Genomic DNA, 16,502 nt, shown 5'->3' on the forward strand with positions numbered 1-16,502 from the left:
AAAACAAACATGTAATGTACTGAGGAGTTCCTGACGAGCTCCGTGTGTTGTTCGGCTGTAGAGTATTTGAAATAAAAATCTCTACCGTGCAAAGTTTTTTTGCATTATATATTATATTTATAAAATGTTGGCGCCACCATTTAACTAGGTCGTGGACTTTAAATATTAATTAGATACAAATTGCGTATATAGGTATAATATTTCTGATAATATTTCAGCCTGCTGACTGAACTTCATATTTACTTTTATTTTGAAAACCCACTCTTCTTTTCGAGGCTTCGCTTGGGCTCTTATTGTGAAGGCTGAGCTCTGCGCCTCGGTGTGAGGTTTGGGTGTTTGGCTTGAGTTGATGCGGCCACAGGCTGCAGTATTTATAACACGTGAAGCCGTCGCTGAAGCGGAGTTCCGCTGCTTCCAGAGAGCCGCTCATCCACCGCTGCAGACCTCACTCTGATCCCGGTAAGCCGACCGATGAGCACCGCTGTTTGTTAAACCTCTGTACCGGACCACCCCAACCTCTTCTCATAAAAGCTGGATTTTAAACGGGACCGAGTAGCTGCTGCGGGGTTATTTTGTACTTAAGTATTCCAGTTATTAGTCTTTAATAAGTATTGCAGATTTTTAGTTACTTATTTACTTTTTTAAATAATAAATAAACACGCAAACTCAGAGCAGGTAACATTTTGGTTCCTGTAGCTCTCTTCCTCTCTTACACTTGCAATGATTTCATTTACACTTAATCTGCAAAGCAGCATTTTGATATCCGGAGAGGAAACTAGGCTTAAAGTTGTCCGGGGCGTTGGCTGTCTGTGTAATATATGTGTGTGTGTGTGTGTGTTAGTGTCAGTGTGAGTGCGTGTGAGCTACAGTTACATGCTGACTTGTGAAAGCCTGAGCTGCTCCTGAAATCTGTTTCCAGTTAGGAAGTCTGACTTTTTTTTTTTTTTCGTCCAATGATGGAACCTCTGAGGCCAAAAAATGCCTCTCAGAGGTCAATTAAAATTCTTGTACTGCTATTTTTCATTGTCCAACGTTTATGCGTGTGCGTGTAGCCATGTAATTGATGCATATGCTCTACCAGCTGGATTCAAGCTGCCTGGACTTTTTTCTTTAGTACTGGTGTGTTAACAGATGTATCAAAAATGCGCATGAAGGCTTCAGTTCTAAAAATAAAGCTGAAATACTGACACATGGTTAAATAAACAGTCACAATGTTATGTTGGTATGGGGAAATGATGCCTTTTGTTGCTGGATGATGGAGTACAACATCACTCCCTATTGTGAGCAAACACACAGTCAGTGTGTAAAACCAAATCCTACCTTCCACTGCCTCACACACACACACACACACACACACACACACACACACACACACACACACACACACACACACACACACACACAACTGTGGGGAGTTTTCAGTTGGATTCTAAGCATGTTAAAGAAATTAGAGTGAGCTCAGTCCCATTAAAGACGTCCCAGCCCAATAAAACTTTATGCTGCTGGTCTTCCTTCACGTCATGGTAACTCCCTGTTGTGTTTTGCCTGTTGTGATTTTAATAGGATTGAATGTAAATAGGTGCAGACACTGTGGTCTTCTGTTTTTATTGATCCCCAATGGTCACGTGAACACTAGAGTTGAGTTTTTAATAGAGATTTCCAATGGATAGCATGGTAGAAACAGAAAGCTTCCCGTGTGTGTGTGTGTGTGTGTGTGTGTTGCCTTTTGTCCTGCAGCCAGTAAAACCTGTTGTGTTGTGTTTGGGTGTGCTGACATTGATCAGGGGATGTGGAAACTTGTCTCATGCGAAAGGAAGAGGGCCACTTTATTAGTTACAAATTTCCTAAGTTTTCAATAGTAAATTGATGGTTTCTTAACAGAATTTCTTTTCCACTCCACTTGAGCACTCACCAAGTGCTTTAGACAACATGTGTCAATCTAACATTCACACTCCAATGAACACATCAGGACCAGCTTGGGTTTCAGTATCAAACCACCAACTGTCTGATTATTATTTAACCTGCTCTACCTCCTGAGGCACAGCCATCCCAACTGCACCTTAACACAAATATCTAATCTGCCAATCACATGGCAGCATCTTAGTGCAGTTATGCAGGTAGATGTGGTAGAACCACAAAGCAGATGGGCTACAACAGCAGAAGACAACACTTGGGTGCCACTCCTAAGAACAGGAAACTGAGACTACAATTCACGCAGGCTCACCAACATTGGAGAGCCTGTCTAAGCCTGTCTTAAACTAGTCTAAGGAGCTTGGAAGAAAAAGCAGTTCTGTAGGGAATATTTCCCAGCTGGTACTAGCAAGGTGTACCCAATAAAGTAAGGATATCTTAAGGAAAAGGGGAAGCAGTCTTCCCACTTATCATTAAGTTAGAGTGGCACCACTCTCATTCATACATTTTCTGTTGAATAAAAAGCTAGGAGCCAGGAGGTTTTAGCTTAGCCATAAAGACCAGAAGCAGGGAAAGGACAACTTTCAGCTGCTCCCTTTAGTGCTCACCACAGTGGAGCATCTGCTTATATCTCACCCTAGTCAAAGGAGCTTGCAAAGAAAAGCGTCTGGACTTCTTTAAGTTTACTTGAAGACGTTTCACCTCTCATCCGAGAAGCTTCTTCAGTTCTAAGGTCAAATGGTGGAGAGTCCCAGATATAAACCTAGTGGGAGTATCCCCCCACAGAGGGACAAAAGGACCCCCTGATGATCTTCTAATCGCCTGAGCCAAGGTGTGAAACTGGGTGTGGGTCCCAATCAGCCAGAGTTTCGGGTGTGTTCATTGTGAAACCTGGCCCCACCTTATCATGCGAATTCCTGAGGTCAGATGGCCCAGGATGTGAGTGGGCGTTAAGGCGTCTGGGAAGGGATCTCAAAACTGGATTATAGATGGCAGAGAGTTGGTGTCGTAAACCCCCGCCTCTGTTCAAAGATGGTCGCTCACAGTGGACACAGATGGCTTCTTTCACTCCTCTTTCAAACCATCTGTCCTCTCTGTCCAAAATGTGAACATTGGCATCCTCGAAAGAGTGTCCTTTATCCTTAAGATGCAGATGGACTGCTGAGTCTTGTCCTGTGGAGGTGGCTCTTCTGTGTTGTGCCATGCGCTTGTGAAGTGGCTGTTTGGTCTCTCCAATGTAGAGGTCTGGGCATTCCTCGCTGCACTGTACAGCATACACCACATTGTTAAGTCTGTGTTTTGGCGTTTTGTCTTTCGGGTGAACCAGTTTTTGTCTGAGCGTGTTGCTGGGTCTGAAATGCACCGGGATGTCATGCTTGGAGAAAACTCTCCTAAGTTTTTCTGATACACCGGCTACATAGGGGATGACAATGTTGTTGCGTCTGTCCTTCTTATCCTCCCACTAGGTTTATATCTGGGACTCTCCACCATTTGACCTTAGAACTGAAGAAGCTTCTCGGATGAGAGGTGAAACGTCTTCAAGTAAACTTAAAGAAGTCCAGACGCTTTTCTTTGCAAGCTCCTTTGACTACGATGACCTGGATGACTGAGAACCTTCACAGACATCTCACCCTAGTGTGGATCTGGTTTAGGGGGAAAAAAAGAAAGAAAAATCAACCATTGTCCCCTCTGATGCTCACTAATGACTGCACAGTTGTTAAAGTTAATCAACAAGCGTACAGTACAGTATTCCTAACTCCGTGCAGTCGGCATCTAACATCACATCCTATAGATAGAATTGACTTTTTTATGCGTATAAAAATGTTTTTTTATTTATTATTTTTTTATTTGTTATTTATATAACAGCGGCTCCACATCCGGAGTGGATGCAGCGAAAATGTTGCCAAATCAAACATGCAGTGACCCTTTGTGAATATTGTTAAAGCATGTTGTGGGTTACTCATTTACGCTCTCCCTGACTCTGCTATGGTTGTTTTAACCTAGAGGGAAGCTGCACAGCGCCCTCTGGTGGACAAAGTATACACTGTCAACACTAATAACACATTTGAAGGGTGTTTCTTCCTTTTTTATCTTTACTTTTTAAATTGTCATTTATAAGCCGTCTAAATATCAGATATCAACAATTACATAATATTGACAGATATATTGGCCATACCAATATATCAACTGGGTTGTAACTTTGGTGAGTTCACTGTAGCTTATTTAATTTTAACATAGTTATTTTTCATTTAGTTTTTTTAAGCAGTAGAAAGAGCCATGCTAGTTGTTTCCCCTTTCTTGCGGTCTTTATGCTAAGCTATGCTAATCCTGGTTTCTGACAGACAAGAGACTCGAAGTATTTCAAAAAATAAATATTCAAAATATTCCTTTATCTAATATTCTCCAGGCTAGAAAATTAATTAAAATTTTTTTTTTGAATGAAGACATGGAGAAATATAGCAAACAGCAGCTGAACTGTTGAACTTATACAGGAACTGTTTGGACGTTTAAAAATGGCTCGACTCATGTGAGGAGTGGCTGGAGTAAGAATCTGGAAGAATGGTTAGAAACGGAGATTTGCAGGGATTTTCTTGGTTGGAGATTTATGAGGGTAGACTGGAACAGTTTGGAGACAGGAGAACCCCTGAGACACCATGAGATAATTTAAATTTTTACCAGTAACTTGGAAGTCTTCCCAGCAGGACTGCTCTGGTGCCAGAGTGGAGAGGGTCTTACTGTCACACACACATGGAAAATGTCATGAAAACTGTCAGACGTATTTTAGCTCCTGATTTAAAGGTCTTCTCGGTTACTGAGTGGAGAAATGAGTGCAGAAAGTGGAGTGTGTAACTCAAGACAAAGCGAGGTGGGTTAAGTGGATCTAACCAGAAGCTTCTGGTAAAGCCATCATGCCTGTCTTGTAGTAGCGGGACATGCTGTTTCTTTGACCTCACTCAAATCTGTTGTATCAGCTTTATCCCACTGTCTGGAATGCAGCTCTCAGCCGGGCCAGGTAAAACAGTCATTCAAGTTTTTCTTTGTGGCCCACGCTAGAATACAAATGTTTAGCTGAACTTGCTGCCCAGCTTTAATCACTAATATGTTTCTTTTTCAGCCAGAATGATTGGGATCAGTGGTGGGAACACTCTAACTGTAGTGTTGTTAGGCCATGATAAGGCTATAGTGTGATCGTTAAAGGTGCTCTAAGAAATATTTTGCTTGGTGAATATAGCAGAGGAAATGAATCCAGTGAGGTATCTGCCAAATGTGTAAACTCACTGAAAGAAAGCACTTCTTTTGCAAGAGAAACCATCTGAACAACAATATATGGTAATATGGTTTTCTCTTTGTGTCCAAGGTAGTTGTATACGTATGTAGTTTATAAAGCAAACCAGTTTGTGAACATTGCATCCTAATGAGGGCAGCTTCTGGTCACGGTGCTGCGATGCATTCTTTTTGTCTGTTGATTTTGTTGGTTTCAGACATGGACACACCTCTTTTATATGGTAATCCAAAGGACTTTAACCAAGTCTTTAGAACAACCACCTAACTGACAAGGGCACCAATCAGATTGTTATCTTTGTTTTCTTTAGTCAGCCAGAGACTTGTTGCCACTTAAACTTGATACAAGGTCCTTCAGATATCGCAGATCAGATTGCCAAAGCCTTTTTCATCTTCTTTAAATCATTTTATTACTGTTGTAATATGTTGTAATGTGTTATTACCTTTGCAGATGGTTGCTAACGTCAACTCTCTCCATGAAAATGAAGAAACTTTAAGAAACTTTTAATAAATAACCAGTAACTTTTGAATTTCCATATTTTCACGCTACAGGTGTTAAATTCTAAGTATTACTGTTTGCTTGTTACCATTGTTGCCATTAAAATAACACAACTTCAACCAAGTAAACCAGAAATGGACACTTTGTGTTTTGGAAACTTTAATTTATATAAACAAAGCTGCAGCTACTTTTTGAAAACGTGAACTCTCTTTACTTATTTTTATTAAACAACCATTCAAGGTTTTATTCATACAGGCCTTGAGACCAGTTGGCAACCTCCTGGCAACCACTAGTTGCTAGGGAAGAGTGTGTATTTCCCAGCCAGTTGGTGTTGAGGTGTATGGTGCTGCACAGAAAACCTCCTTGCGATTGCTTTAGTCACTAACAGATTACCCAGGTTGCATGAAGTTTGTACAGAAGACTTGTCTGCAAACACCAACTGCTCCTAGAGCAGTAGTGAAACTGTGAAAAGTGTGGTGCAATCTGTAAATGGAGACATTTTCCCTTCAAAGTAAATGTGTTGGTTGCAACAACGAGCACATTTACTTTGGTTTCTCAAAAAGAGTTTTACTATCATGCAGCTGGTAAGCATCTGCAGGTAAGTTGGTGTCTTCCATGCAAACTATATGCAACCCGGGCAATCTGCTCGTGACCAAAGCAATTGCATGGAAACTTTTGGTGCAGCATTCTCTTTTAGACCTACCTAGAAACATACAGCAAGCTACACCAACCTCTTGCCAACAAGTTGGGGAATGCAAATTTTTCTTTAGCAAGGTAAAACTGCCAACTGGTCTCTAAGCCTGTGTGACTGAGACCACAGCTAGCTAATCTGCTTTAATGCTGAGGTTTAATATAAAAATGAACATATTGTGAAGATAGGGGAGAAACTAGAACTCATGGAAAAAAAAAACCCCACATGGAACCACAGGGATAAATTCCACATATAAAGGTTTAAACCCAGAATCCTCTGTTCCTCATAGTTTATTCATCGTCAGGCCGTTATCACTGTTAATGTAGAGGTAAGAAACAAGATTGCTTAAATGCCTTTATAGGTTAATGCTGTGGACATTTGCAGTCTCAAAAGTTTCACTTCCTGCTTATGCAGAGGTTAAAACATATTTTTCTAAGTAAACTTGCACGATGAATTCAGACTTGAGGCCCCTGCAGGCAGTTATTTTGTGTTAACTAAAAAAGTGTCACAATGATGCGATACGCATCAGTTTGCTTGTGTTTTGGGTAGATTTAACTTTTAATGCAAAGCAAAATGTTACCCAACTTTTTTTCCCCCACAAAGTTAGTCATTAAATTGCTAAACTTTTAGACTTCCACATTTTAAAGGTCTCAAGCTTCTCAACAGCTGCAACATCATTAAGTCATCATTCATGCCTCGCCTTGACATTTAAACAATGAGTGACTCCTTATCAATACTCAGGTTTTTTCCTGCTGTGCAACCAGAGGAAAGTCTCATTTCTGAATCCAAGTGTATGATAAGAATTTGTTATCTATTCCATCACTAAAATCTGCATAGCAATGCCACAATAGGAGGAAATTGGAACAACAGACATGTTAAGGTTAGCAGAGCTATCTGCAGGCTGCAGAGAAGTACTGGCTTCCGTGCTAAGTCTGTGATTAAAGAGATTTTTTAAAGAAAAGTCAGCGCTGAGGTCACACCTGCAGCACATACTGAGCGACGTAAGTTGAGCCAGGGTTTGTGGAATCTGCATTAATGACATATGAGTTTAACACAGTCAGTCTGTATGGACGAGCATATTAACAGTTCACTCAGTGTGTGTGTGTGTGGCTGAACTGTGCCAGCTTCACAGTTCTGATGGAGACTTCCTGTTTCTCATTTTTCCACTACATTCTTGAGCGATAAGCTCATGCCAACACACACACACACACACACACACACACACACACACACGGCTGGTACACACTCTAAAATAATCCACACTATGTCATGTTTGCACTGGCAGATTTCTTGTCTGTCTCTGCTTCTTTATTGAGCACTCGCTGTCTCTTTCACATCCCCACACGTTTGCCTGATTTTCTCCTCGTCCACATGACATGATGTCACCTTTCCGCGCTCTGTGCTTACACAGTGTGGAAGGCTCGGGTTGGAGGAAGTGCTTCAACTTGTAACCGTTACACTAAGGTGGCTGAAACTTTAACCGAAAGAGGGGAAAAGATTCAGGCTGATTTAAAACTAATGCAGCCGAAGTCCACTCCCACTTCTCTTTATTCCCTGAACACTCAGTCCATGAAGGATTAAGGATGACACTCTTCTTATTGTTAACAACTGCCATAAAAAGACCAAAACCAACAATGAACCGTTTCTACGAACATGCCTGGTTATCTTAACCCATACTTTATTTTACAGCACCAATATTTTTAGAAACTACTAAAAGTGAGACAAACCATGGGCCCTGTCGTTCCTCTGACTCAATCCCACACACACAATCCTGCATTTATCTGACTTTAAATAGTTCCCAAGAACACATAATTTACTCTGATTTATTGTCAATAAGAAAAATAAAGACTCACACAAGCCATTACCACCAGTGCCTTATGCCAATGCCAACTAAAAGTCTTAAAAAATAAAATTTACCAAGTGTGGACAAACTAATGTCACTCCATGGAGAGCTCCACATTCCCACAATGAGCTTTCTTTGGCTGCAGCACTGCCCTCAACTCTGCCTTTAGCCGTGACTGCGTGACACAGCCTAATTTTTCCGTGGTGATCTGACTGAGTTTCGTATTGGCCGCTTTAGCTGGAAGTAAACGATGTGTATGTCCTGCAGTGTCGTTACACAGCGCTATTTATTGCTGGAAAACAAAGTAAAGACGTGCAGCAACAGTGTACTCGGAGCTGCCTGATGTCAGTTACACCTCATTTGTTTTAGTCCTGGCTTCCTGTCAGCCGTTGTTTAGCTCCCATCAGATAACAATTTCACGGTGCTCATAGCCAAGCATCAATACTGCCTTCTATGCGGTTACTGAGCAAAGTTCTGTGTCTTTACAAAGTTCGACTCTGCAGGTGAAAGCAAAAATGAGAAACGGAGCAGGATAGAGAGCACTGGAAATCTTAGCTGAATCCTTATTAGTTTGGGAAGAGAAGGAATTAAAATGTCAAGAAGTGGAGGGAAAACAGGAGGTAACAGGTAAATGCCAGACCTCGCCTTTATCTGACAGGACTTGCTTTCTTCCAGTGGAGACGGATGAGTAACCTCTTCACACCCAGTCACCAAATAAACCAGACAGCTGCTGGTTGCTCCATTGAGTAATGATTGAGGCGGCCACCGAGGGGAAGATATATGTCCAGCTCCACAGTTCAGAGCTTTATTGTCTGTTAAGGAGATGAGACCACAAAGAAGTTATTTAATCAACTTTATTAACCACAGCACCTTTAACCTCTGCCTCATACGTCTGTCAAAAAGCAGCCTGAGACTGGATATTAAATTAAAATCGGGTGCGAGTTTGATTAAATTCTGGTTCTCGTCAGTTGCGGATGGACGACGGGCGCTTCGCCATGGCACGAGCTGATGAGTCTGCCAGATGAGCTAAAGAACAGATGTTTGAATGAAGAGGTCAAGTTATTCAAAAGTGGTATTTTAGCCATGATGAAAGTGTGGCCTCTGTGGAAGTGAAATGATAGTCTATACTATTTTTGCACAGACTCTCGAGGTCCTATGGGATGATCGTTTTTTATGATTTTGTATGAGATGTCTGCTGATGGCTTTGTTAACCATTCCCTTTGGCACCATCGTTGGGCAAAAACGTCACTTTTTCCTGTATAACCACTAATTTAGCTGTGTTTAGAGACTTTTAGCAAAACATGTTAGTGTTATACTCGCTAAACATCAGCATGTTACCATGGTAACATTACTGTTGAGCTAAAAGCACTATTGTAATTAAGTAGAATGTTAAAAAACTGCTCATTTTATCCCAATTTGAAATGTTTTCAAGTTGCAAACAGTTTTTCTTGTGATGGCCACTACACACCCAATAATGCCTATTCAGCCAATCACATGGCAGCAACTTAATGCACTTACGCATGTAGACATGGTCAAGATGACCCGGTGAAGTTCAAACCGAGCATTAGAGTGAGGAAGAAATTTATTTTGGTGACTTTGTTGTTGCTGCCTGACAGGCTTGTTTGAGTATTTCAGAAACTGCTGATCTACTAGGATTTTCCCACACAGCCATCTCTAGGGTTTACAGAGAATGATCTGAGAAACAGAAAATATTCGTTGAGCAGCAGTTCTCTGGGGTAAAATGTTAATGTCAAAGGTCAGACGAGAAGGCCCAGACAGCTCCAAGCCGATAAGAAGGCAACACAACTCGTCACAACAAAGGTATGCAGACGAGCATCTCTGAGTGCACAACACCTCAAACCTCGAAGTAGATGGAATACAGTAGCAGAAGGTCACACAGGGTGATACTCCTGTAAGCTAAGAACAGGAAACGAAGACTATAATTTACACAGGCTTGCCAAAATTGGACAATATAAGACCAGAAAAGTGTTGTCTTGATTCCTGCTGAACATGCCCTACAGAGGGCAAAGATCAGCAATTGCCAGACCCAGGCCCAGCCATACACACATGTGCGCACACCACTCATTTATGGTGGTGTCAGCCCCCCGAAATGTCAGTGAGCAGATGCCTCCCCGAACTAGCACCGAACCGAACGGGGTCCAACCTAGTACTAGCAAGATTCACATAATAAAGTGACTAGTAACTGTACATATAACAGTTGCACAACAGTTAAATGACCTTTACATTTGATGCACTACAGAAATGGCTGGTGGACAGACTGGGAAAGGAGTTTCCTAAAATGAGAACTTCCTCGTGAATGTGTGCCGACATGTCGCTCCATACAGGAGGTGAACACTATAGTTTGTGGTTTCTAAGGGAGTGGTTCATTTAAGAAGTGGAGTGTGTGTGTGTGTCTGTGTGTGTTGTCATAAGGATGTCAGCGTTCCTGATCTCACCACATTAGTCATGCCAGGCATTCCTTCATGCGTTCACCACACTGTGCAGACACACATGGACACACACACTTGTCTCACAGCAGTTTGTGAGAATTCCTCGTGGTCAGGCAGCATGAACCTGATGTGGGAAATAAGTGAGTGAACAGACTGTAGCGATCGCTCCTCTTCCATATTTCCGTGCCTTTGTGTAGCTGTGATTTTAAAAAAAAATCAATTTTTAACCAACATGTTGTTTATTATTTACCGTCTGAACTTCTGGCACTGTAATCACAGCTCTGTGATCAGATTTATGCTGGTCAACGTGGTGATTTTGGTTCTATGTTTAGGGAGTTTATGTGTCCTGTATTTTAGGAAGAGTGAATTCTGGATTCTGTAGTGTGAGAAATAAAGTGTGCCAACGTTTGCAGTGCTGCTTGTCTGCATGATTAAACAAGAACTAGCAAACAGAATTTCAGAAAGCTTGGTGCAGATATGACGCACGGGCAAATGAAGAACCCATTAGGATTTGATATGGATCTAGATACGTTTCCTTAGAGACGGGGCACTGACTCATGGAGCTTCTACTCTCCTAATGACCTTCTTGGTTTCCTCATTCTCCATTAAAGTAACAAATGTTGGTCCAAGTGTCCTCTGGAAGGCTACAATTGTGAGATTCTACTAATATTACTAACATTAATATTTGCAATTAATAATAATAGAATAATAGATAATTAGATAGGTTTCACTTGGCTGAAGGGGTTGCCAGGAGAAAGACTCTTCTCTCTAAAAAGATCATAGCAGCATAATGTAGGTTTTCAAATTTGCATCTAAATAAACCACAAAACTTCTGGAATAAGATCCTTAGGACAGACGACAACAAAGTGAAGCCATCTGGCCACAATGCACAGCACCACATCTGGAGAAAACCAAACACAAACAAACTGGGTCATGCAAGAGGACAATGATGGCTGAAAAAGAAAAGAATCGGTGTTTGGCTTTATAATGCATGGCATGGAGTGCAATACATGCACCTAAAATATTGTGGAGTACAAGAAAGTAGTATTACACAATACAAGTACCAACTCAAACCCTCACATCTGGACACGTCCCTGAAACAGGGCAGGTATACGGCCTGGGAATACAAAGATGAGGATGGATGGATTACTAGAGGAAGGAAGAGGAAGTCAAGAGCAAATAAAAGCCTAATTCATCTGCCTCCCAAATCAGCTGTAAAATTTGCTGTCAAACTTATCAGTTAGGAGCTGCTTTAACAGGAAGAGATAAGATGCATAAATGGAGAGGAAGCGAACCACTCTAAACACAGGTACACAGAAACACTGACAGATACATCATTGTGTATCCAAGAAATCAGCTCGAATAACACACAGCTCACACGCAGCTGTGAGCTGACAGAATCCCAGTTCAGCCTCTGATTTCCTCTTTGATGGTGTCTTAGTTTCACCAGCTGCTCAAACATCCCACAGAGCTGAGCCGCGGTGAATAGTTATGGTCTATGTGCTCTGTGGAGAAATTTCAGCTCCGAGCAATCCTTGTAATCATTTTTGTCTCTAATTTTTTTATGTTTTTCAAAGATTTTTGCACACAGAACATAAGAAGAAAATAACCTGATGGTTTGAAGAAGTGGTGGAAAATGGCAGTTGCTTCCAGAACTGTTAGAAAGAAATTATTTGATTAATGAAGCACATGATCAGGAGGCTCATCCATAATGAGAATAAATAATTGCAGCTGGATTGTTTAAAATGAGCTCATGCTTAAAATTTTGTGATTGGTTTTAAAGATGTGCTGTTTGGTGCAGACCAAAACTTCTTAATTGAAACCACAAACGACTAAAATCCATTTTGACCCATGAATCATAAAATATGAACCGTTATCTGTTGTCATAAAACCAGCGCGGTGTTTACCGCCGTTGCTGGGCAGAGCTTTTACTTCCTCCCTCCGTTCTGTTCTTGCTGCAGGTGGGACTGTATCCTGATGATGGCGGAAAGCTCGCAGTGTTTCTACTGCCGCGAGGACCTCGGGGGGAAGAGGTTCGTCCGTAACGAGGGGAGGCCGGTGTGCGTTCGCTGCCACACAAAGTTCTGCGCCAACTCCTGCGCCGAGTGCCACCGTCCCATCTCCGTGGAAACAAAGGTGTCTTATCGAGCTGCATTTCTCTGTGTGGACTTAGAAGTTTTGGTATTTCCTGCCACCTGTGTCCAGCTGTCATCCAAAAAAAACCTCTCCGTTTTCCTCCATCAGGAGCTCAGCCACAAGGGCCGATACTGGCACGAGGAGTGTTTCCGCTGTGCAAAGTGTTACAAGCCTCTGGCTAAGGAGCCCTTCAGCACCAAGGATGACCGCATCATGTGTGGGAAGTGCTGCTCCAGAGAGGATGCTCCACGCTGCCATGGCTGTTATAAACCCATACTGGCGGGTACGACTGATCACATTCACACCAATGCTCTGTAGAGGGTGGCCCACTGATCTGCTTGTCTTGTGTGATTAAAAAACCAAAGAGTTAGCTGGAAAAAGTCATTTTCAAAAGAGTTTCTTCATCAGAACATCTAAATATATACATGATTTAGGGCAGTAAGGGTGTACTGACTATTATAGTGTCAAACTATTGTTAAGTAAAAGGACTCATGAAGGCCTAAAAATGTCCTCTGTACTACTGTATTTATCATTAGCAGTAATAATCCTTCTCCTCTCCCCTGCAGGAACAGAGAGCGTGGAGTACAAAGGGAACTCGTGGCACGACGAGTGTTTCACCTGTTACAGCTGTAAACGACCAATAGGATCACAGAATTTTCTCTCCAAAGGAAGTGACATTTACTGCAGCCCCTGCTATGATGACAAATTCGCTAAACACTGCGTGAGCTGCAAAAAGGTAATTTCTCTCACACAGGGAACCAGGCCACCCTCTTATCACCAAGATCACTTTGAAGTCACATTTTTATAGCAATTTTAGGCACGCTGCCATTTAAATGTTTAATTGTGTTCATTGTTTTATTTTTATTTGCTTTGACATGTCAAAATTCCTTTAATAAGCAGGCTGTAATAATGCAATAATTCATAAAATCTTAATCTTTGGATACTTAGGATAATTTTTTTTCTGTCAGGGAAATCTGCAGCCTAATTGCATTTTAGCCTTTTACCCCATTACACTAATGACTGACCAAATTATTAATAAATTCTTGCTTCATTTGTACTTTTAACTTGACTATTTAATTCATACCAAACTATGCTAAATGTAACAAATGTGGAAGCCACTGTATCTCACTTGGTTGAGCAGGCGAACCATGCAGTATGTCATGGGGCTACTGCAGAGGCTGCTTACCGCAACCTGCTTGTTCTCTTAAGTTTCCTGCCTTCTCTCCACTGTCCTCTCTAAATCAAGGCTAAAATAAACCCAAGGAAAATATTTAAACAAATCTCGGATGGAGATGTTATTTTAACAGTAATTAAACTACTCAAAGATTATTTTAATTGGATGGTAAAACATCCCTTAACTTCCATCTCCAGCCTATAACCTCTGGAGGAGTGAACTACCAGGACCAGCCATGGCACAGCCACTGTTTCGTGTGCAGCTCCTGCGCAAAGCCTCTGGCAGGGACGAGTTTCACCAACCACCAGGAGCAGGTCTTCTGTGTCGACTGCTACAAGACCTCCGTGGCCAAGAAGTGCAGCGGCTGCCAGAACCCCATCACAGGTTAGCTTTATACCTGAATTCCTTCTAAACACCAGCGCTTTCACAATGAGAGCATGTTCTCACTCGTTAGTTTAAGTCTTAATACAACATGGTGTTTGTTTTGTAAGTGATGGCTCTATTAGAGTCAAAAGGAGGTTAAAGCAGGTGGCACTTTACCATTCGAATGACATGTTAGCTGGTGTAGTGCGCAGTATCTGCTGTGTCCACAAAAACTCAGCTAAAGTGTTTGCAACAAATATTATTGCATCACAGTGGCTACATCCTTCTTTCATATGCAGTCTGTGATATTGCAGCATGAAAGACTGGACCGACTAACAAGTAAACACAGATCTCAGCTGAGATCTGAGTTCTTAGTTAAACTCGTGGCATTAAAATAAACACAACAGGTAAATGGAAGCTGTACCAGAACCATAACTATGACTGAGTGCACTCAGCTACCAGTTAAGTAAGAAAGAAAGGGAAGTTTGTCTTTATAGCACTTTTCCAGAGAAAGAATAGTTAAATGCACATGCCAGAAGCAACATAGGCACACAAACACTACGCAAACACCTGCATGAACAGATGAGTTTTAAGCTGCTTTTTAAAGGATGACACAGAGAGTCAAAGGTGCAAAGAGAGGTGTAGGTGGGGGGGACCTCACACCATGATGTCATAAAAGCCCTGTTAAAAAAAACCTAATAACTATTTGAAGATAAAAATTTAATCTTTCGATGATTTTAAGGTGTTTTGTAACTTTTCATCTGACGGATCCAGATGTCCTTTAAGGCAATTCAAATACAGCTGATGTCTTTACTGATTAAGACCAGCAGGTGGCACACAAAGGTAGACCAAAGACATAGTCTAACTCCCCTCTGCTCTTCTCTCCTCTCAGGTTTTGGTAAAGGGGTGAATGTGGTGAACTACGAGGGCAGCTCCTGGCATGAATACTGCTTCAACTGTAAGAGGTGCTCCCTCAGTTTGTCCAACAAGCGTTTCGTAGCCAAGGGAAAAGACATCCTCTGCACCGACTGCGGCAACAAGTAGAGACGGACGACTTTATGCCTGTTTCAAAATGATGTAAACCTATTCCCCTGCATTCTTCTCCTTTCTATCACCAAGCTGGCCTTCACTCCCTGTCCGCTCCGGCATTATATCCACTCTGATAATAATGTGAATAATGAAATAAAATAAAGTAAATAAATAAGGTGATAGAGAGTCTACAGTGCTCCCCTTGGTAAAGCAAATGTGTTTGGCGAAACAAAGCACTCAGACCATGACTCTGCTGGAGGACGGGTTATTAAAATAATAATAATAATTTAAAAAAAGAATAAAAGGATGTAACCTAACCTGTTTTTTTTGTTGTTGTTGTTTTTACATGCCAGCAAGCATCTTATTTGAATATTCTTTTTATTATCCAGCTGAAATCTTGGAAGATTAATTGATGGAAGTACTGTAACCTGCTCTGATGTTAAGTAACGTCTACGTCTGAAAATGAGAAACTCTGAGTCCGGCAGCGGCACGTGTCAGACTTGTATTACATTAAAATGTGTGAGCTGGTGTTTTGAACCACTAGTAACAAGTTTTCACAGGAGGTGACAGGAGCCTTTTCGCTCTGTCCAAATGTAAGAGAACAGTATTTTTACCAACAGCTACCCGACTCTGTTGTTAGAGCTGCATCATTCATTCTTATTCTGCTAAAGCTAACCTTCATTTACTGTGTTGTTAAAAGCTCAGAAATCAATGCGTGTCATGTTGCAGTCGGTAAATGATACAAAATAAATATCTAAGGTTGCTTAAATTGCAGCGTTTAATTGTTCACGTGTCCGTATTTAAGTTTGAACTGCTAATTGATATTTGCTTGTTGTATTTTTTACATAAATTAAATTTGTAACCCTTTCACTTCTAAATAAAGATAAAATCTGAATAAATGTTGCATGTTTCTGTGAAGATCAAAGCTCAAATAAACTTTCTACAAAACTGAGAATGACTTTTTCTCTTTTTGATTCAATTTCTCAGTTTATTTTTAATGAATTTGTTTTTTTGTTTTTTTAACTTTACGTTTTAAACGGATGATTTTGTTGCACAGGGACAGATACCAACCTACTGAAGGCCATGCAAGTAGCCTTGAAAGAGTAATTAGATCTTCATGTTCA

General features: G+C 41.2%; 1 protein-coding gene across 1 annotated transcript; it reads left to right on the forward strand.

The window, feature by feature from the left end:
* Nucleotides 1-329: 329 nt before the first annotated feature.
* LOC146379385 (four and a half LIM domains protein 1-like) lies at nt 330-16,321 on the forward strand. Its single transcript, XM_084940615.1, has 6 exons — nt 330-459; nt 12,638-12,812; nt 12,921-13,095; nt 13,379-13,548; nt 14,184-14,370; nt 15,242-16,321. The coding sequence occupies exons 2-6, from the start codon at nt 12,654-12,656 to the stop codon at nt 15,391-15,393; spliced, it is 843 nt and encodes a 280-aa protein (XP_084796741.1). The 5' UTR covers nt 330-459; nt 12,638-12,653; the 3' UTR covers nt 15,394-16,321.
* Nucleotides 16,322-16,502: the final 181 nt, after the last annotated feature.

The sequence above is a fragment of the Perissodus microlepis genome, chromosome 10, assembly GCF_051167445.1.
Source record: "Perissodus microlepis isolate ML-2025 ecotype Zambia chromosome 10, ASM5116744v1, whole genome shotgun sequence".
Lineage (NCBI taxonomy): Eukaryota > Metazoa > Chordata > Actinopteri > Cichliformes > Cichlidae > Perissodus > Perissodus microlepis.